The 23,488-nt window shown below is 38.7% G+C and overlaps 1 protein-coding gene across 7 annotated transcripts in view; it reads left to right on the plus strand.

Annotated features, from left to right (window-relative positions):
• MAST4 (microtubule associated serine/threonine kinase family member 4) overlaps nucleotides 1-23,488 on the plus strand; it is a 275,284-nt gene that overhangs the window by 178,546 nt on the left and 73,250 nt on the right. For all 7 annotated transcript variants that reach the window (XM_062612321.1, XM_062612322.1, XM_062612323.1 and 4 more), the window contains one exon: nucleotides 19,654-19,742. In XM_062612321.1, coding sequence (XP_062468305.1) covers nucleotides 19,654-19,742 — 89 coding nt within the window. The remainder of the gene's footprint in view (nucleotides 1-19,653; nucleotides 19,743-23,488) is intronic.

Here is a 23,488-nt window from a genome sequence, read left to right on the forward strand (position 1 = left end):
TAGGCTCTTTTGCACGTTGGACCAAGTTGTTTTGCTGTTGAGAGCAGAAAATGTGAGATTTTCTTACTTATGACATATCTTCCCTGAAAATAGTTTTTTCTTTAGAAGTCTTGAAATGAAGATGACCTACTCCAGTTTTCCAGAGTTTTTGCAACTCGACTCCATTGCAGCCTAAAGGAGGAAGGCTGCAGTCTGAAATCATTGTACTTTTTGAGCAACGACAAACTCACAATCGTATAAATCTAGAGTAAAACATCTAAAATAAATTATATATCAATTATATTCCAAAGATTTTTTTCAACCAGAAAGCACCATTGTATCTGCCAGTAATGGCATAGTGGTGTTGTGTTGTTGTTGTTTTTTTTGTCTCAGAGGGGTACCACATGGCTGTAGGGGTATGCACAGGAGTACCTATAAAACAAAAGTGGCAGATTATTTTTTCACATATTGCTGCGTTTTAATATTGGAATAGAAAATGTACAACAGTGTTAATGTACTTAATGAGTTCAGTGGTTACCAAGATTTTCAAGCAAGTACCTATTGTATGATTAATGTGTGATTAATTTCAATTGATTTTATTTGTTTTAAGCAAGCTGGAAGGTGCCTCACTGCAACACTCTAAAAGCAGTAGTTTTGCTTAAGGCTTATTTGGTTTTGTGTTTTTCCTTTCCTTTGTACATCACACTGAATTTATTAAAAAAAACAACAGTATTGAACTCTGTCAAGTACTTTCTCTGTTGGAAATATTTGGATGTATGATTTCATTGACTGAATGTGAAAATATGACTTCTAATCTGCACTGTGGCCACGCACCACCTGTTTGCCTCAACAAAATCAGTGAACTTCCATGCTCCTCTTTGCATGCTCAGTGGTGATAACCTTCTGAAAAGGTTATCAGTTTAATTTATCTGCTTCTTAACTTGGCCTGTGAATTGGTAAGAATTTGATTTGTTGAACTGTATAATTGTGTATTGTTAAATTTAATCTCAAAACATCCCCATTGCACTTTATAATCAGTGGTGATAAATTCCCTTGAATGGTAGAATCGCGTATGTATAGTATGTAACAGACCTGTTTTTGTTAGTTTGGGTAGTTTTCAGTAACTCGATTCCATCGAAAGACATACTGCTTTTAAATTAAGCATTGACAGAGAAAACCTTGAGGTAAGCAGGGATTTGCTTAGCGCAAATATGCTGTCAAAATGATTAAACTCATTTTTTAATTAGCTAGTTGAGATCTTAAAGAGCAACCCAGGGCTGAAGAAAAACATTCAGTTGATTTGTGTTTCTGAATGTTCGGTAGGTCGCTTCACAAGTGCGTGCTTGACTACCCTTAGCTTACCAAAAGGAGTGATGACCTCACGTGGTTGGCAGCCCACATTCATCTGCAAAACAGCACTGTGCCCTGCAGCACCATACTGGGGTGTGTGCTTAGCTCTGACTCGTAGTTCATCGTCATTTCCTGCAGCAACTAGTTAGCCCAATGCCACGTAGCATGAAATGGGACAAAATCATAGCATGAGGTGATAGTGCTACAGGCATTTGGACTGTTAAAGCTAGACCTGTAAAGGATATGATGTGTAGCTTTGTATCTCACTGTAGTGTGATTCCTGTCTCTACAACCAATGAATGACATGCTTCTATTTTTCTATAGTGATAAAGCATACTGGGAGATAGTCGTGAACAGGGAGACCAGAATTTGTCCTTTAGAGAGATTCACTATGCTACCTGTTTTAAAGATACAGCTAATATATTGAATACTCAGAATTTAAAAGCAGAATATAATTTTCTGGAATTATTACCACAGCTGTTTTTAGAACTCTTGAGTGGGTGATGTTTCAGTGGCTATCTGCTGAGCTGTAGTATCAAACCTGTGAGTGTCAGTAATGTTCAGTTCAGCTTCAGTCTTACAGAAAATCTTGGGAGTTTAGCAGATTTTTTCCAAAATTATATTGTATGTCTCCTGTGTTCAATAGGTGAATAGGTGTGAAGCTGCTGTTCTTGTGTTTGAGTTTGTTGACTGGGGAGAAAATGAAAAATAAATAAAATTTTGAACAAATCGTGCTGTTTCTCTGAAGAAAATAAACTGTGAAGAAATAAACTGTGTCAGTCAGTACACAGTCTCCCCAGTTATGTGAAATCTTGCAACACTTTGCAAGGAAGAGATGATGAAATTACATTGCAAATTGTGGGAGGAGGTATGCATTGTTGAATGCTGGTTTATCAAGTAGAGTCTTGGAGTTTTCTTTATTGGTCACTTTTTAAAATTTCATTGTCATTACTTTCCTGTATCAGCTAAATTTATGCTATTCACAATGAGGAAAGAGATTAAAGTTAAATCTGTTTATATGGGTAGTGGTAATTCTTCCAGTTATAGTCTGAAGAAAAGGTATATATATCTTTTACATTCAGGCCATCTCGGGAAGTGGCTTTTACTGACATTATTTTGTCTTTCAGGTGTATGCCTACATTTGGCTTTCACAGCCAAACACAGCTTGTTTAAGGTCATTTGTAATGATTATTTGAAAAGCCGAGCTAGAGCTTATGTTAACAGAAAGTCTAATGTTTGATTAAACCACTAAACCAAATTAGAGGTTTGGGGCCTCTATTTGTAAAATCCAGGAAATGTAGGAATAAAGTTCAAACTCTCAGCATATTCTTCCTTACTACCGAGAAGGCTAGAAGATCACAGAGTGCTAGTTCCCCTTGAACATGTCTCCATTACATCAAATAGACAGTATGTGGAAGTTGTGCCAAAGCAAGTTTTCAGTGGAACGGAGTAGTCATGTATTAAAGCTACTGAATTTGTCTCAAACTGTAGTTTCAACTTTCAGTTCTCTTCATTCGTGCTGTTTAAGTTTACTGGCAATCTGCAAGACTGCTATCTGTGGTGGAATCACTGGTGTGAATCTCAGAATAACAACTCTGTAACCTCGTGGCAGTAGAGCTTCCAGAAATGTGTTGACAGCCTTGGGGTATAGCTTGTTCGTGTAAGAGTTAATTGCTAGCATAGCAGTATTTCTTAGAGCATTTTGAGGAACGTAACGTGATGTGGTTGTACTTGAAATACATAGTTGAGGAAAGGAGGAAATTTCCTCAATATTGATCCCATTGTACTGTTTTAGTGTCATTTTTAGCATTTTTTAGGTCTAAATCCAATGTAAGTCATAGACACAAATTCTAATTCAAAACAGTTATGATCCATGGAAGCAAAAAATGAGATTTTTTTTTCTCGATTTTTTTTTTTTCTTGTAAGTACATTGCTTTTAACATCTTTTGTGTAATTAACCTTTTATAAACAGCAAAGGCTTACATAAAATCACTTTTTGTAGGAGAGTTCCTGTTCTCCTTGGTTGATAACTTTGACAGAAACTCCCTTTCAGGTTTACTCTTTCACCATTATGTCTCTGGTGACCCAGACATTACTGCTCTGAGGTGGAATTTTAACTGAATTTAGAAAGCCAGACAGATCTGTTCTGCGGGATTATTAAGTCTTGAGACTTTAACTGTGTAATACTGGAATTCTTGGAGGGATCAATGTGTAAAGAAGAAACACTGTACACTGAATTCCACTGTTCACCTTTGTTCTGTGTGTCCAAGCCAGTGTTCCTTTATATTTTGAATTTATTTTTGCTGTATGTATCTTAACACGGAAGTGTTCGTGGATAAAACTTCATTTTCATCTGGTTTTAGATGTTTAGGGTTCATATTAAGTCTTTCCATTGCCAAAATGGGTCTTGAAACATGGACTGCAAGGAAATTGTCAAACAAACCCCAAAGCAAAAAACCTAAACCACCAACAAAAAAAACCTCTGCCATCAAACACTGAAAACATGGAGTTTTCAAGTCTGGGTGAATCCAGAAGCTAGAACCTGGAAGAGTAACAGCATATGCTACATTAGGCAGTTGTAACAGTTGACAACACTCTCACATCGGCTTCCTTTTGTTTGGTTTGCCTGCAGTCCTACTTGTGTTGGAGCAGATACTGTTTAAACGCGTAAGTTTTAACACAGATGTATGCCATCCTGTGTTGTATAGTTTGACAGGCAGTATTTCCGGTAGCATCTTGGGTTGTTCTTGTTACTGCTAGCAGCACTGCGAGATCTGGTACCTAAAGCTGTTGCTGGTGTTGCATCACATAGGTTGTAGGCTTTCATAGCTGTAGACAGTAAGTTAACTGATGTGTTCACAATTAAAATGTTAACTATAATTATCACTACTTGCTTTTTTTGTCTCTACAGTGGATGTTACTTTACTACCATTTTATGTGTTACTTCATTCTTGACACACCAGGATGGATTAAACAAATCTTTATTGTGAAATTATTCCTCTTCACAATATTAGTTCATAGCTATTTGCACACTATAAATCATATCCTTGCACTCGTTTTTTTTCCTTTTCTTCTTCCTTCTACACTGAGTCACTGGCATTTGCTTTCATGAATCCTCTGTGACCTACTTCTGTTTGTGAGCAGTTAGTACATGACTTTGGTAGTAAAATACTTCTCTGGTAAGGATACTTTTACAGAGCAAAGTATATGCAAAATTTGTTTTCATAAATTACTTATATACTCTGTGCTGTTTTAGATGGATTTAGTCTTTTCCCCATATTCTTGTTGGATACTGTATCATTATATAAAGTCCAGTATAGGAAAGTATAGTAGGGATTAAAGGATAATTTGAAATTACGATTTTGCCTTGGTTTTGTGTTTCTGTATTTTTGTGAGAAAATTGGTGTTATTGGTCACTGAAGGGACCAGGAGAAGTATATATGAGAAATTGAGCTTATTTGGTCCTGAAATGCTATGTTTCTGTAAAATGTTGCTCGCAGAAATAAATCCTGGTAAAGACAAAGTATGAATGGCTTTTGTGGACCAGATTCATTCCTGGAGGTGCATTTCTCCTTATTAGCGCTCTACTCAGAGACTTGTGGTGTTGAATTTTTTCAGTAAGAAAATGCTGCTCATTTTTAAGTTTCACTTACCAGATTTTCATGAGGTGTAATCATGTGGATAAATTTAAGGTCAGATTGTGTTATAGTTGTGCTGGGTTGCCAGCTGTGGGACAGAGCTTGAAGTATATACCATTACAGAGAAGAAAAATTTCCCTCTCCCTTGATAATGCATTATCATCTCTCCTCAGAGCCTGCAAGAGAGATTGCAGCCCAGCACTATAATGTTTTGATCTCCAGGAAACTTATCTTAGGTGTGCTTAAAAAGATTCTGAAGTTGTGCAGTATTTCTGGGCAAAAAATTTGGATATTTGGCTCATTAAAGTGACATAGCGCGTCAGGGGGAACGGACCATTTGTGGCATAACATGGACACTTTATTTGGGGTGGCCTAGATAATTTGTTTCTGACCTCACTGTTTGAGTAATCCAGTCACTTGAAACCTACGCCACTGAAACTTTTTTAATACCACACCATACTATTTTTAATAGTATAAATGTGCATGTATATATAATGCCAGGTCTGTGGCAGCAAACTGAAACATGTAAATCATCTGATCTTTCCTGGCTTGTGTGGTGCTTGATGATTAAGCATTACGAAAAAAGAAGAAAAAGTAGATGTCAGAAGCCTTGTGTTGTCATCCCTGCTGATTACTGTGCCTGGAGAAGTTTGAATTGCTTCACTGGAGATTATTCAGACGTTTCCAATTACCTCACCATGACTTTGCAGCCAAGCAGTGTGATCTGCATGTGTGATAGATTGCCTGCCCTGGTAGGTATACAGCTGTGTGGAGCTGAAGTTTGCTCCCAGACCTAGTCTACATGCTGCGTTTTGTACACGGGTAATTATTTGAGCTATACCTAGTCAGTTAATTTTGCTGGCATCACTTTGTTTAGTACACAATTACATTTGAAAAAGGTCGTTTGTATTCTTATGATTCATTTTTATTTCCATCTGAGAAAACCTGAACTAGTAAAAGACTTCTCCTCTATGGTGTAACAGCATCTGCTGAAGGGAGAATATGCTTATGTAACTATACCAGTATAGGTAACACAGCTAATTCTGAAGTGTAGATATAAATAAACTGTGCTGGTAAGAAGTTTCTGTAGTTTTGTAAATTTGTAAATTTCTCATGAAACTTTGTTAAACAGTAATAATAAAAGGTTATGTCAGTTACATAAGCTCGATTTCCATCTAGAGAAAAAAGAAAGACCAGGCATATAAGGCGTTTTATAAAGGTTATTTATTGTTTCGCTATAAAAGGAATGTGGCTATGTTTGGGAACTCCAAGGGCAAAAATACTCTTTTAAGTTGTTACAGCTCCATGTGTGTTGTGGTTTAAGCCTTGAAAGCAACTATCTAATGCATCTTATACAGCGACTACTGTGCAGCATCTTATTCCCTGGCAGTGAGATGGGAGAGAGTTGTAGATAAACCCCCATGGTCTGAGATAAGGAGAGTTGATTTTTATTGTTAAAGTAAAATAAAATAATAGGAAATATATCTACAGGAATAACACACACCCCCCAAAACCGCCCAAACACAACATCAACAGAACATAAAACACCCCAAACATCAAAGACATGATGCATGATACAACTGTTCACCACCTTTTGACCAATACCCAGCCTTCCGGGTAACTCCCCCCCCAGTTTATATACTGGACATGACATGCTGTGGTATGGAATACCCCTTTGGCGAGTCTGGGTCAGGTGTCCTGTCTCTTCTTACTCCTGGTTTCTTGTGCCCCTCTTCACTGGCAGAGCATGAAAGACTGAAAAGCCTTTGATCAGAATAAGCACTACTGAGCAACAACTAAAAACACTGGCGTGTTATCAGCATTGTTCTCAGACTGAAGCTGAAACACAGCACTGCACCAGCTGCTAGGAAGAAAATTAACTCTATCCCAGATGAAACCAGGACAGTATGATTGATGGTGAATGCCACCTAGCTGCCTGCAGATTTGGGTCCAGGAAAGACTTAAAGTTGTGACCATGGAGTGTCTGGTCACTTACATTTCAGCATGACTTTGTAGATGTATGGTTCATACTGAACAAGCAGCTTCTTTATGAAAGTTGGCATTAATTGATGCCATCTTTGGCAGGCTTAATAGATACCAACAGCTCAATGGGCACAATGAAAGGATCTTTGACCCCCCCCCCCCTTCCCCCCGGGAATATAATGTTTCTAGATGCTTAATTATGATTTAATTAAAAAACTTTTGGTCAGCTGATTGGGAGGGAAGGAAAACATGGGTCTCAGTAAAGAAAAGGGGTCTTTTGTTTGCAAACTAAATTTCTGAACCCCAGTCAATGTGTGCATACTGAAATGTGGGGCACTGATGGTGCTGGCAGAGGTCTTATGGGAGCAGACATAGTTTTCAGGTTGAATGCCTTCTGCTTAATTGTTCTTACTCAGACTCCTAACCAGTAAAGGTCATAGTTTTCAAACACTGTATTTTGTCCTAAATAGTGATACTTCTTTTTAAGTGCTTTACTTCCTCAATTCCAGTGTATTAACTGCTTATGCACTACTGATTACTTGTGTCCAAGCAAAAGACAGTACAGAATATTAATTAAAAAAATGTTTATTACTCATATGCAAGGTGTGATACTTCAGTTGTATACTATTGTCTGTTGGCTTTTTTAAAAGTTCAGTTAAAGAAAGGAACAGGACTGTTTTGCTGTTGTTTGCCTTAATTGCTTTAAACAAAGGTTGCAAACTTATTTCATACTGCTTAGTTTAAAATTAGGTGTTTGTTGCAGATTTTTGGCAGCTCTCACATGCAGGAGAGGAAAGAGAGAGATAAACCACTGCAGCTAATGCCAAGGTGCCTTAAAGAGAATGAAGCTCATTTCCCCTCACTTGTCAAATGCTCAGTAGGCAACTGTGCTTCATCGTGCTGTGCTTTCAGATCTGTGGGTTTGTATTCTCACTTCTGGTTCTCTGGAGGTTAAATAACGGCAGTGCTTAGAACTTCCAGCTCTTACTGGGAGAGTATGTCTGCTGGAGACTAACATCCTTGAATGCTTCTCTGCCCCTGTGTCCCCAGGCTGCAACAAAAGGATGTCTGTTTCTGTTGTTGTTTCGGAAGCTGCTTTCAGAAACTTTCTGCCGAATTAAGTTGCTTAAGGTGATAGCTCATACGGCTGTACTATTCCACCATCATTCTAGCCAGTTTTACAGATCTTGTGCTTCCACCAGTTGGCCAGGAGTGAGCACATGGGATGGGGAGTTGTGGAGGTGCTCTTTCACTAGGAAGCACTCTGTATCCCTGCTTCAGTTTCAAAACTGTGTGAAGCACTTGCTGCATAAGTAGTAATAAGCGTTATGTATTTAGATGGGATTAACAGTGATTTCAGTGAACACGTGTGGTCCATGCTTATTTAGGCTGTCACTCCTTTGATATCTTGTTTCTCTTGAAGATGCGAAGCTTACAGAAATGGGAGTTCTGGTGCAAGAGGTGTCAAGGTTTGCTGGGTTGGTATTCATGAACCTTTTTATTTCTGAAGTGATTTTTCAGGTGATGGAGGCTGAGTCCTTTCAGCCCTGGGGCACCTCAGGCCCAGCTGTGACATGGAGCTGGGCAATTCCACTATGCTGAAGAGCAGCAGTGGCAGTTCCCTGTCAGACAGAGTGGCTCTCCTGCCATCTCATGAGGAATCTGGGAAGTTCTGGGAAAACTTGGCAGGAACTAAGTGTGAGAGTACCTGCTTTCCCCAGGACACTGGAAATATGGTGCATCCTGGTTATGCCCACTATGCTTTTGGCACGTTTTCCAGGACAGATGAAGGGTTTTTCTAATATAGTAAGTGACATCTCTGCCATTCGAGGTGAAGGTGTCACAACTAAGTATCTCTCAAACGACACACTGGCATTTGAGAGTAGAAGTAGTGTCATGCCTTCCCAAAATGTTTGTGCTAAAAATCACAGACAGGTCTTTCAGGTTTAAGGCAGAAATCTTCCTATCAATAACACGATTTGAAAGAAACCGTAGTTGAGTCATTTGCTTAAACTTGTTCATAACATGGAAATGTGAGATTGGGATATTTATGAGATATGACAGTGTTGTTTTTCTTTTTTCCCCTGTATTTTTCCTATGAGTGAGTTTACAGACCTTTATTTTAATACCTTGTAATTTCTTTTCATCTTTTTGTCCTATTAAATTCTAATTTGCTTTTCTTCTGATGAGTCCTGGTTGTGTAGTGCCATAAAAAGTTGCATTGAAGTGTTGAACAATGAAATGAGGCTTATACATCTTTCAAAATTCCAGTTCCATGTTGTTCTTTATGTTTTAGCATTCTCTTGTTGAAGAATACCTTCTTCCAGGGATTAAAGTTATATATGTACGGGTGCACATGCACACCACGTGTGGCTTGCTTTTTGGTTGTGATTATTTACAGGTGAGCTATAATCTTTCATCCTTTTCTTGGCAGTTACAACTGCCAGTTTCAGAAGAATCATGACTCTAGAAAAGGCAGAAGTCTCCCAGGAATATGCATCAACAATATGCTAGGAATAATAAAAATACTTTAAGAACCAATACAAGCTATAATTAGCACATTTGTATTTTTAAAATAGCAAAATTACACAGATGGCTTGTAGAAATTTTTAGCAACATTCTTAATTTCTTAGATCCGTTCTAGCAAGGGAGAGTAAGTTATTTAGCAGTTAGTCTGTAAGTATTTTACTTTTCAGTCAGAAAACAAGCATTGTTGTGAAAAAGTATCTTTTAAATTCAGGGTCTTTCCCAAGTATGAATTAAAAACAAACAAAATCAAACTCTTTTGTGTCTTAGTAGATTTCTTCTGGGAATGTAGTTTTTCTTCAGCCAGCTGCATTGCTCTGACATTGTCTTACCCATTCATCCTGTGAGTTGTTGGTAGTATTTGCTAAGTGTTTAAAGGCCACACGTGTAATCATCATGTGCTCCCTCATTGCTTTGAGGAGTTGAAAGCCACCAAATTTAGCAAGGGAGGAAAGAAGCAGTCCTGTCTGGACTCTCTACTCTGTTGAGTAAAAACAAATTGTTACTATTTAATTATAGGAGAAAGGAGCTAGATATAAATATAAATCATTTTAGGGGTTAAACCAGAAGAGAACTACTGGGTTTAAAAGTGAAACCATGTAAAATCTCTGTACTTCAGACAGGTTCCAATTTCCTACTGTTGAGTTTTAGGATATGATTAATTTAGCTGTACTTCATTATTGTTAGGAAACAGGGTGTGTATATGTGTAGGAAAAATACTAGTAGGAGCTTTTCTTTTAATGTCTTTTCTCATGGGGAGTGTCTGGAGTGTGGTGCAAAGCAGATGTTTTTTCATGTGATAAAGGGTACTGTGTAGAGTTTTGTTTTAATAAGCTTTTGATTCTTTTTATGTGAAAGTAGCCTGATTTCTTCTTTCCTTTTCCCAAGTGGAACCCCGTCGACTCCAAGGGGTGTCCTGTGCATGCTGTTTTGTCCAAGAGAAGCACTCCTTAAAGCTACTCTCTGTGATGTTTGAGGAATGCTTTCAATGCTACAAGAGGTCTGTTTGGCTTATTCTAGTCCACTAATTCTGTGACAGTATGGTGAGCTGTGCACAGTGGTGCTCAGAGCTGTGGTTGTTAGGAACAACCACCAGCAAGGAAAAAGCAAAGTAAGCCAAAAGTTCATAGGTCTGTGGAAAACAGAATGAGAAACCTGTGGAGAAGGTGGACAGGGTTTCACTGTGGTAGGTATCTGGATAAACAGGTCTTCCATCTGTAGTTTGGAGACACTCCCATGTTTTATCTTAATTCTGAGCTATGCTGGCCTCAGTTTCAACTGGAGTGACAGAAAGCTCAGGGTATGTACTTGGCTCCCTTGCAGTACTGAAATGGCCTGGGGAGTTGGCTGTGGTTAGTCCTCAAGTTTGGATGGATGCTCTTTAAAGGAAGTAAATCTGGAACAGGTCCCTTTTGTTTGCTGGTTTTGTTGAGGGCTTTTTTCTTTGAAGGGCCAGCCTGATTAAGAATTGCCAGTGGATGAACTGTTAGGTTCAGTGTAAGTGTGGAAAAGGCTCTAGCTCTATACCTTCACTTCAGCTGGGAGTGGCAAGGTGAGGAGGAGATCCCCCAGCTACCTCCTCACCCGCGTCTGATTTCTTGGCGTTGTGAGCAGCAGCAGCAGCCAGGGAGCACTGGCCTAGCTCCCAAACAGGGGACAGAGCTAGCGGCAAGCACCGCCTGTGACAGTGCCTGTGCTACAGCCTGGCAGAGAGCACTCCAGCTGGAGGTGAGTGGAGGCTGTGGAGGGAGCAGCAGCATCCAGCAGCCCCGAGTCACCTCCTTTGGCTCCCCACACTCCCTCAGTTTCTCCCAAGCTGTTAACAATGAGCAAGGGGTCAAAGTGAGAAACATCCTGCCCCTGACCTGACCACCACAACATGATAAGAAATGTCTGGCTGTACCCTCTTACCCCAAAAAGAGGCAGCAGGAGCTTGTAGTGTAGAGTCAAAATCTGGAATGATCTGGGTTAACGTGAAACTGCTGGAGATGGCCAAGAGCACAGTGAAACGTGTGTTTTAAACCTTCTGTCTGTGCTGCAGCCTTGATAGGCATTTGCTCTGGTAAACAGGGTATTTCCTGTCTAATGCAAGTGGTTTATGCAGGATTATCTACTATGCAAATCAAAGCACCTACTTCATTTGGTTGATATCTTCACATGATTGATGCTTTGATCATCACAGTGTGACATATAATACTTTCTTTTTTTTTAAGATTGCGTTTGTTAAATATTACATCACTGGGGCTCCTGATTATTTTTTTTTCCAAATAAGGTGTTTCTGCCTTTTTTTTTTTCCCTTCCATCTCCTCAATTACATAGAATAAAGGTACTGATACTTAGCAATGATTTAGGTCAGCTCTGTGTGTTTTTTCCTCTGCTTCTGGTACTAGCTTCCTACTTACCTTTGTATTTTGAAAGATTAATATTTGTGCGTCAATAAATTTAGTTGAATATCTCAGTATGATAGCAGACATGCTGTTCAACTAATAAGTTGGTTTATATCCCTTCCCAAAAGACAAATAAAAATAAGTTCAAGAAGCAGTGGGATTTAAATGATCCCATCAGTGTCTTCTCAATAGGTTGTCTGATAGGAAGATGTAGAAAGTGCATTTTGTGGATAATGAAGCATAATTGTGCAGTGGTCTGGCTTATAATGCCTTCTCTCCACCGCCTGCCCACTTTGTATGTATTACAGACTTTGTTTTGTATGCAGCTATTTTATAAAAATTGTATAACTGTGAAGTTGATAGTTAGCTTAATACTCTTTTACATGATATAATTAAGTATCTCTTTAAGAAGTTTAAACCTAATCAGTTGTTTTAGGAAGGAATGGAACAGACAGAGAGAAACCATTTAGTTCTGTAGAAGAAATTCAGATTTCTTCAACTACTAATTTTCTCCTGTGTGAAAATAAAAATTATGGATCATAATTGCTTAGACTGAAAGTGAGAGCAGTCACTGGAGTTGAATGCACTCAACATATATCTAGCACATGCAGTTGAGAAGGCTTAATGAAGGATCTGTTTAGTTGTTTGGTAATACTCTGGAGGAATGGAAATTGAGGGGTCTCCTATAGCATAAGATACCTGTCCTTGTGACAGTCTTCCTCAGATCTGAACAGCAGAGATTTGGCAGATATTTTTGCACCTGTGATTTTTTACTTTTTTTTTTCTTGGCAGCCTTTTTTGCAGTGATGCTGTCTCGCATGCGATTGAACCATTCAGGCCATCCATACAGAGGCTGATCATGTGTCTAGTGGGTTGCATTTTAAGTTTTACTTTTCTCTAGATTTTTAATTTTTTTTATTATTTTTTGGTTTGTTTTTTTTTTTAGAAAGATGAAAATGACGTCTCCTCTTTTGTATGGTTGAGGAAAGATGAAGTTCTGGTGGTATGCTGGTGGGTATTAGTAATGGCAGGGGAGAAGGTGTTGAACGCAAGTGCATGAATACCTAGAGAGCACCCTTTCCATGCGTACCTGGCCAGTAGCTGAAATGGTCAAGATAGTTGCTGTGTTTCAAGCCCAGCCAGTAACTTGGAACGACACAGCCACTTGCTCACTCCCCTTCCCCCAGCTCCCGGAGGGATGGAAATGAGAATTGAAGGAATGTGACTCTCATGGGTTGAGGTAAGAGCAGTCCAGTAACTAAGGTATAACACAAAATCACTGTTGCTACCATCAGCTGTAATAATGGTAAAGGAAGTAACAAAGGAAGAGAATACAACTGCTTGCTACCCGCCAACCGATACCCAGCCTGACCGAAGCAGTGATCTAGCCCTTCTGGGTAACTGCCCCCAGTTTATCTCCTGGGCGTGATGTGCTGTGGTATGGAATACCCTTTTGGTTAGTTTGGGTCAGGTCTCTGCTTCCTCCCAGCTTCCTGTCTTCCCTGGCAAAGCATGAGTCTGAGAAAGTCCTTGGTTAGAGTAAACATTACCTAGCAACAAGTAAAAACATTGGTGTTATCAGCACTGTTCCCAGGCCAAAAGTCGAAACCACAGCACTGCACCAGCTACTAAGAAGGACAAAAATGACTGCTACTGCTGAACCCAGGACAGTAGTCTTGCAAAATTCATGACATGCCAAACCATCAGCTGCGTACTTCATCTAAGTGTGCTGTGTTCATTCTGTTTTGACAGCACTCTAATTTCTTCAGATTAAGACTGGCCTCATTTAAGTTGACTGATCTGCAAATACAAAAGAGTAAAACCTGAATCCCTACATTACAGCGGTTAAAATTTCAATCCCAAGACCCTTCTTTCCCCAGCTCATTAAAGACTGGTATTGAATAATTCCTCACAGAGAGTAGGATATATAATTAATAGAATGTTCAGCTGCATATGTAACATTTTAAATACAGGACTATATATGTCTTTTATATAAATCTGGGTATATATGTAAATATGTATGTATATGTGTATGTTTATATACATATCTGTATTCATGAGCAAGATTTGGGAAGTTTATATGTAGATATGCAGTCAAGTAAAAATATACCAGAAAATAATGTTAGGTGATAGTAAATGAGTGTCAGTATGGAACATTGAAAGCCATTGAAAGAACAAAGAGAAAATTCTAGGTGTTACTGATGGTGTATTTTACTTTCATTCAAATGGTTTGTGCATTTCTCTCAATGGTTGTAGCACTTAGAGAATATACATACGGCAGTCCAGGAATATGGCAGTCCAGGAAATATCTCTCAAAATTGCAAGTCTTTGTTTGCTTCCTTACTCTGCAGTCTCTATTAGCTGTAGGGTGGAACAGGACTGCAAAAAATAGCACTGGATGGAGCCTGTGGATTTTGTTCATGTAACCCTAGTTCCACAGTATTCAGAGAGGTACACTCTTGGTTGATTCATTTTCTTTTCTAAAACGATCCAAGTATGAAACTACCATTAACTGCAGGCCATGTGTTACTTTGACTTTATAGCTCAGATGCTTCATCAAATACAAGCTTAAAGGTTCCTTTTGTCAAGCAGGCTGCTGCACTGTTGGTGTGCATCATCTCTTGCTGGCAGCTGTTTTTTGCATTCGAGTTAATGTCCCACAGAACGTGGCTGAATTCTGGAGAGCTTGGAAATGCTCAGCAAACTGACTATGCAAAAGACTTCTTTAAAAACAAAAATCACAAAACAAGCAAAATTCCTCACTTTAATATTTTAATTTTTTTAAAGTCAGTGTTGCATGCACAGTTGACTCTTCAGTGTTGCTGTTCATGGAGATAATAAATACCTATGAAGCCATAGGGTCGCTAGCTTCATAAGAAGTTAAATATAACTGAAATATAACTTAAATTTGACTTTCCTGTATGAATAAAATGGCAGTATCTCAAGTCTTGCTAGGGACAGGATATTCCTCCTGAGGTATTTTCAGCTATGCAAATTTAACACCAGAGAAATTATAGCCACCTTTTCTAACCCTAGAGCCTCTATGGGAGTGCTGGTCTTCATTATTAATCTCTCTTGTGTATACATAGTCAGGCTTTGTATTCCAGGCATGACAATATCTTAATTTCTCTGCACTTGTATTAGCAAATAAAACATTTTGTTTGCAACCTTTCTTAAAAAAAGAGTCCCCTTTTAATCTGCACCTTCTGATAAACCACTATATTACACTGATAGCAAAATTAAGAAGCTGTGTTGCAGAGTAGTGCTGTACTTAGCATAGCCTATGAAAGGTTATACTGTCATAAATTACAGTCAAAAGTTAAACTGTCATAAATTACAGTCCAAATCAATCTTCATTACAAGTGTAAGTATTAATAATTGAGAGTGTTGAGATGAAATCATTATAAACAATTAGAGCAGATGCCAAATTCCCATGAAAAGTAATGGCAGTAATCTCTGCCCATATAGCCTTCTTTCTTACTTTTTTGGTAATCCCCACCCAAAAAAAAAAAAAAACAACAAAAAAACAACAACCAAACCCCAAAAAAAAACAAAGAAAAAAAACCCCCAAATAACCCCAAATGAAACCAAAATCCAACCAAAAAACTCCAACAAACAAACAAAAACCCAACCCAATTACACTGCTGGTAATTTGCTCACAAATGAGCCCTCGTTCTGAGGAAGAAACTTCAAATTCAGTGCATGCCTTTTGCTGTTTCTTGATTATCAGGAAACCTGCATTTGATATTTCAGCTCTGGATTAAATGCTGCCTGTCCTAGAACTGGATTTCTGCTTTGACTTTTTGTTGTATTCAGTGTCTTCAAGTGCTTGTGGAGTGCAGCTTTATGTTAATGGCCGTGCTAGTATTTGTGTCTTGTGCTTTTCTGGTTTCCATCTAGCAGTTGCCGTATCTTTGCCCACAGCTTTTTCCTGATATAGGATGAATTGTGGCTGTCCAAGGAGCAAAGAGATCAAGCTTTATGCAACTGGATTTCATCTTTCAGCAGCTGTAGTTCACATTTGCTTTGTGATTAACAAGGTAGAACTCAAAGCACTTTTGATGTACTGTACTTCTTTTATCATAATACTTCTCATGGGAAGTGTTACTCATCTGCGGCATCTGGAGAAGAGCATTGCTCTTAGACTAGGTGTTGGGGCTGATAATGCAGCTGGGGTGAAGGAGGAATTCCCCAGCAGTGAGACATGGTGAGAAGTCAGGATAGGGAGGAGAGGTGTGAGTGAGTAGGAGGGAGCATCAGTAGCAGAGAGCAGGAGGCAAGTCATAATCTGTCAGTGGGTGATTTGGAAACCAAATAGGAAATTATGAATTGGATTCCAAGATAAGGAATAGTGCCAGTAGTCCAGGGCACTGCTGATACGGTGGAATGCCAGCTGCTTCCAGATAGGTGGTCATCTAGGACTGCCACTTTGTGGGCAACAGTCTTGCATCCAGGAAGGATCTTCCTGGGACAGAGATGACAAAGGGCAAAAAAATGTAAACTTTCTATCCTGCCTAAGTTTTGTATGCGCCCTGAAGTCTTCCCACCCCCACCCCCCTCCTTTGCTCTCCCGTACTCTCTTCTCCTTGGGGAAAAAAAGATGTTTTTCTTTCCCCCTTGTTTTTTTCAGTGATGTAAACCCTGTGTTGTATCTTCTGCCTGCCTTGCTAGTCTCTCCTCTGTGCCATGCAGCCGGATCACAGCGTGATTATCTGAGGCATTTTGGGGGTGTAACTGTCTGCAGTTTACCGAGGTTTATGTTTCCCTAAGTTAACAGCCCCTGTAGACAGCACTACTGTAACTTTCCTGCAGACAAAGAGGCTTTCTTTCAGGGCTGCCTCTTATCAGTTGGTTTATCTTGTCAGATTTGAATGGGAAAAGAATAGTTTTATGAAGACAATAGAAAGGAAAAGTTACTTAATGTGTTCAGAGTGATTTTGTTTGCAGTATGGCTTTAAGGTCTGAGATTCTTCTGTATATGGAAGATTGCTGTTTCAAGGCTGAATATAGTTCAGTAAGTAATGCTTTGGTACTTCCTTAGTTCAAACCCATTTGTGGGGTTCTAGCAGCTTAGGTCATCTTTCAGGGTTCCCTCAAGAATTGGGTTGTTTTCTTTTTTCCACCCACAAAAAAGCCTCCTCTTATAACAGCATTATTCTGGGAAAGGAGTTGTGTTTCACAGATCATGCAGGATGAATAACATTGGTTCAAAATCCTTGTGGGACAGAACTGAGAAAACAAAGCTACAGCAGGAGCTTTAGGATGGATTTGTCCTTTTATGCAGTGATTTGGATCTTACCTTACTGGTGAGACAAACAGAAGAAACTTAATATTTTTTTATTTTCTATTTCTCAATAAAACATTTCATTTGAGTGTGATGAAAGAGAAGTTCTTCATAAAGCTGCAGCCATGTCTGAGCAAATAGCAAAGATTTTTTTGAAATGGTGGTTGGAGAAAGTTTTCTTAACTTTTGGTATTGAAGGCAATCCATTGTGCTTCCCAGAAATAATGCTAAAAAACAGCACCCAAAAAAAACAGATAACTTGAATTAGGTATCTTTGATAGTGATTTGTGAAAGGTGTTGCATTAACTTCAGCTGAAGAATGCCAAGTTCGAATTTTAATGTAAAAGTGAATACAAGGCAGTTACTTATTTTACATAGGAAGTTCTGGCAAAAGTGATAAAACTGTCAATTTCTACAGATATGGGCAAATGATGCTGATAAACCTGTGTCTGGAATCGTCTTCATAGCAAAATCAGTGTAGGGTGCCTAAATTTGTTGAAAGCAGTGTTTACTTTGCTGAGAACATATCCAGGGGATATATGCCTGCACCACAGATGCTGTAATGATATCATCACATTACTGTGGATAGATGCAGTATGTACGTCCTTTAACAAATGTTTAATGAATAACAAAAGTTTCTAATGGGTTCAGTTTTAGATTGGGAAATTGCAAAGGAGAAGTTATTCAGACTTCTAAAAAACAAGTGTATCAAGCGAGGCTTGTCATGGTATGATACAAGAAAAGTTACAAAAAGTACAGTGATGTTGCATGAAGCCAAAACAAAGAATTTGGATACTTCAGGTGGACAAAATTGAGAGATGGGGGGAAAAAAAATATTATTTTGAAATCTTGTCTAATGAAATACAGATTATTTGCTCAAGTTCTATCATTTAAAAAGTTGATTAAGTGCTGAGTATGTTAAAAGTAAACATTGATAGCTGAGCTTAATCTAGAAGGATTTAAAAAAAATGCATTTATGTAATTTTACATTTACAAAATTCACTCTCTTTGTTCAGCTTAGAAATCGCAGCATATGTCTTGAGTTTTCCAGTGCTCTGAATGGGAATCCTGCAGTCATTTCAAGCTTGCTTTTCATACACAGATTTGCAGTAACGGTTTATATACTCATGAGTATATTATGTAATTGATCATAATAATAGATATGGCAATTAATGGTGCAGTTCATGCAGATGAACTTTGAACTAAACAGCTGGGAATGGCACCCTTGCTGCTTCACAAAACGTTTTTCAAGGGGAGACTGAACTCAGTGTTTGACTCTTTGCATATTGCACGTATCTTCTCTACTGTTTTCATACTCAACATTTCCTCTGGCTTTTATTTTCCTTGTTTTCAGTATTACTTCACATTACTTTTGAATATTTTATTTAGTGTTTTATAGCTTAAATAGCTATCTTTTGCACTGTATTCAGCTTACACAGAATCAGGACTAATCAGTAGTGCTTTCTGGCTGTTGCGTAGAGATCATGTTACAAAATTCATCTTTGGAGACATCTACAGATATGATCTGAATCTGCTCCTGTTTGAACCTGCTGTGTTAAACAAAGGGGTTTATATACGAATTTCCTCCTTTTAGTGGTTTTGAGCTTTTTTTAGACCTTTACAGAAAAAATTCTGATTGCAGTACTGTAAACATTAGCATGTGCACACAAGTTTATATGCAGTTACAGTCTCTTTGACTTCAGGGTACTGTTTTCCTCATGCACAAATGTTTGCAGTGTGGGGGTTTGTGTTTGTGAGACCATAGTAGAAGCAGGAAAAAAAGAAAAACACTTGTACCAACACATATTTAATAACTGTGTGATATATCTAAGAAAAATATCTTGTTTCCCATATTTAATAGATGTTAGTTTACTGTTTATCTCGCCTAATGATCTTCTAATATGGGAAATTTCTTCGCAGACGAAAAATGTATGAGTAAAAAAATGCATTCGTCTTCTTAGGCATCATCTGTTCCATTGACAGAAGGCACAGATGTGACATTTATCTCAATAATTAGATTTATAATTATTGTATCATTCTCAGATTGATAGTTCATTGGTCTTCATGGCATGTGATTTGAAGCGCTACAGGTCATGCAACAGAAATAGGCTTAATCATTGAATGGTGAACCTAAACTTGAGACTGGTTTTCACATTATGCTTATATGTTTTTATGTATTACAAAAGTGTATGGCAGATAAACTAACTGCAGGCAGGGAAGAACATTTGTAGATCACTGGAGGTGAATGCTGGTCTGTGGACAGAACAGCAAATGTGGAAGCCTGAAAAATATCCGTGGTGCATTTTGTCTGGAAGCTGCTGTCTTTGCCATTATCTAGTGTGATTGTAGACTTCCTGGACATGCCTGTGAAAACAACAGTAGCTCTGATTTTTAGTAGGAGACTGGGAAATGAGGGAACAAAGAAGCAGAATCTCAGAATGTGCATATGCGGTACATGCTGTATTTTTTATGCTAATGTCTTCTTTCCTCTCTTTTTTGTTCACAGTTGTAGAACAAGCAACAGGAAGAGTTTGATGGGCAATGGCCAGTCTCCAGCTCTGCCTCGACCTCACTCACCACTCTCAGCTCATGCAGGTGATTTTTGTATCTATGCTACTACTACTATTAAGTTCTTAGAATATTCACATAAGGAAAGGAAAAAAGACAAATTCCCTATCCCACTACTCTTCTTTCCACTGTTTGTAAAATCAAAAAGTTGCATATCATTTCATCCAAGTATCTGTTTTGTTTAGATCCATAAATCCTATGTTATGGTGAGAAGCAGTCCAGAAATACCTAACATGGATTATGTAGCTATTTTTTATTTCCCTGTCTTGCATTCCGACATTATGATGCATTTTCTCCCCCTTTCCCCTTGCCTTCTCTTTCTGGCGCTAGTTCAAAGTGTGGCCCTTAGTGTGACAAAGATGTAGAGTAGCTTACACACATGGTAAAGGTGTGGAGTTGGTGAGTAGGGTATTGCATTCTACTCCTAGTGCTTTTGCTCTCTAGGGTTTGTGGTGTTAGGCACACTGCTGGAAATTTGTGTGCTTCACTTTATATGGCAGTAAATCGATGATAATTATGTTTTGCTTCTGAAATACCTGAAGCACTTAAAGATTGAATGAAAGTCCATAAATAAATATTTTATTGATAACGATTGTCTTAATTTTAAAAAGGAACATTTTTAGCATATCAAACCCCGTTTTCTCAAATGCTTATTGTCTCTTTTAGTTTTTTTGGGCATTGGCTTGTAGCCACACACCAAAGTGAAAGCCACACACCAATACTTGTGTAGGCAATGGCACTGAATACTTTGGAGAACTTTTGTCAGACGGATGCTAAAAGAAAAGGTGCAGAGCTGAAGTTGAATTTTTGAAGTGGAGGGCAAGTTTTTATTAAGGCATCTTCAGTTTTCTTGTAGAAGCAATAGTATTAGAGAAAATATAGTGGTGATTTTCACTCTGAGCAGCAGGCTGTCACAATCAGAAATCCAGACAACATGGAGATTTGTGAAGAGTTCAAGGCAGCACAGCATTTAAAACGAACAAAGAAAAATATGGTGCAGACTATTTTAAAACTGAGAATTAAATGTAATAGTGTTTGGGATCCCTCTCTGGGTCCCTCAAATACAGGAACTGCGGTTTGGCACAGGGAATCTGTGGTCACCATAGAGAGAGGCTTTAGTTGTGCTGTTCTGACCGATGAAAGCAGTATGCAATGCTTGCTGTGAGAGCTAGTGTGTCTGCTGCAATGAGTGACTACACCACCTATTTGGAAACTCATGGCTTAGACACACAATGCCTAGAAGGCTTCAGAAGTATGGAGTGACCAGCACATGTTACCTGGGACCTGAATATAAATTGTGTATTTGGTAAATGCCAAAGAGTTCCTGTCTGGCAGTGGACTCATACTTCTAGCAAGTTGCGTGACCTTTTTGTGTCTTTCTCAGACCATAAAATGGGAATAATATTGCTGATTTCACAGCTGTTACCAAGTAGCTCTGGAGGTAGAAAAGTGGTAGTATAAAGATTAAGAGGTTAAGTGTAAGCTGTTCTTTCCCTTAAACTCAGCAATATGCGCAGTGTATTCAAAAACCTGTTGTGGAGATTTGGCAGCTTCTCCAGTTACCCAGGATACTGTAGGTTCTCTTAATGCTGATGTGTTCTCCCAAGGTATGTGTGCCAAACATTTCAGTAGCACTAGGAAGTCTCATACATGTGATGAAAATTTGCATGTGTATGGCTGTCTCTCTTAGTAGCTTGCCTCTAAGTATAATTAATTACAGTAAATATTCATGCAGTTATTGGCTCCTAGCTCAGCTGGTCAGTTTGCCTAGACTAGTCCCCTGAAGAGGCAATTTAAAGTTAAAGCATGTTCAGAGTCACCCTTAACAGGCTTTCTGTTTTGTCTAGTGATCAGTTAGATACTGCCTGGAATTTGGCAGGCAAAAATTTATTCTTTTTTTTTAATTTGTATTTTGAATAACTTAAAGGCTAACATGCTTTTGTGAATCAGAAGAGGTTTCTTTTTGGCCATCTTCCGGATTGCATGAAGTGGGAAAATGAAGGACATAGCTTGCTGTGGTCTGAGTAATTCTAATAGAAGAATGGATAAATTATGCATGACCCTGGTTGCTCATGCATTTTTAGAAGCATTTTGTCTTCTGGTTTCATACTGTTAAAGCTTTTCTGCCAGAAATGTTTCTCTTAGGTTCCTGTATCCCACACTGTACTCCCTAATGTCAGGGTACTTTGGCCATCTTACCAGAGATAGTAGGTTCTTATCCCTTTCTTATAGGCTGTTCAAGCTAAAGAGAATGAAGATTCTCCGACTTTTCAAAATCCACTCAGGATCAATTTCTATTAATTATCATCATGATAATCCTCAGTGTTATCCTGGGCCTAGTCCTAGTATGATTTTACGTGTAATATTACATAATGCCTAGTATGAGAGTAAGTCATAGTAAGGTTATTGGCATTGCTTGGGAATTCAGTGCCTCAGAGGTATCTGAAGTCAGTATTTTCATCCTTCATGAGGATATCCTAGGATCTACAACTGGCCTTTGCCCTTCTGTGTTAATCCATTGCTTGTTGGGAGAAAAAGGAAAATACGTACTTGGTTACCTTTGCTTGAGTCTCATACCTGAATGAGATTTATGGCGACCACTAGTTTAAGTTACCTGTTGGGTGTTTTTTTTCCCCCCAGTACTTCACATCTCTGAGGGCAAAAAAGTGGTAATGCATTGTCTGTGTCAATTGAAGCAAGATACATGAAGGCATGTTATGAATCTCAAGGTGGAGCTCTCATAGTCAGAGGCTGCATTAGCACTCATGCCAATAACTGTGGCTTTGCTCAAGAATGTTTCCATCTTTGGTATCTGCAGACAACGATTTAGAGGCCTGGTTGCACCCTTGGGAGCAATGTGTCATTACTTCAGACCTCAGGAGCTCAGGTTGCTGCTAGGTGGTCATAACAATCTGGATTAGAGTTAGACAAAACATTGGATGTGAGGAGTCTTGCTCTATTTTAGAAGAAAAGCTTGAACATAACCATAGTTTTTTGAGGTGCATTTTATACCCTTATTTTCCTTTGTAGTCCTGTTTTTCTCCCAGATGCAGTCTGCACTGAAGACACTAGCTGTTCTGTAGTTTAAATAGACATGCTTTGAGAAGGACCAGTGGCCCAAATTGACGGTGATGATAATTGCCCCATATGAGAAAGTCATACAGAGGTCTCAGGCAAATTTCTCCCTCCTCCCTAGTTTTCATTGTTTGGTCTGGAGGTGACAGAGGATCATTCCTACACAGCTGTCTGTTGTTAATCTGTACAGATGCAAGCTAAACTGGACAAACACTGAATACTTACGTAAAGTTTTTTTGTTAGCCTTACCATCTCTGTCATTCTCACATTCATACGGTAGCATGGGAAGGAGAGACAGGTGAGACAGCACCACACTGATAAAGTAAGTATATTTTAGGGGCACAAATAGTGCGCAGGTAGCACCTGACAAAGAAGGGGTAGGTTCATTTGTAAGCAGCAGTGGATGTGAGGGCTCATGGGCTAGAGAAAAGTTGCTAGAGTAATAAGTAATACAAGGCTTGGGAGCATACAAATAAGTATAAGATCTGAGACTGAGAGTTGAAATGGGGATAGGAGAAAGACGGTGTATACAGTAGGTACTATATATCTCTGCTGTATACTTTAATTACTAATACAGTACATGTAATGCCCTTTTTCTCTGTGCAGGACCTGCAGAGATAATTTGTGTTGGTGGAAAATCAGATTTTAGTTTGCATGTGAAGTCTCCCACTATGCCTTACACGTAAAGATGTGAAAGA

This window comes from Pezoporus occidentalis, unplaced genomic scaffold, assembly GCF_034315485.1.
Source record: "Pezoporus occidentalis ecotype Australia unplaced genomic scaffold, CSIRO_AGI_Poc_V1 ctg16, whole genome shotgun sequence".
Classification (NCBI taxonomy): Eukaryota; Metazoa; Chordata; class Aves; order Psittaciformes; family Psittacidae; genus Pezoporus; species Pezoporus occidentalis.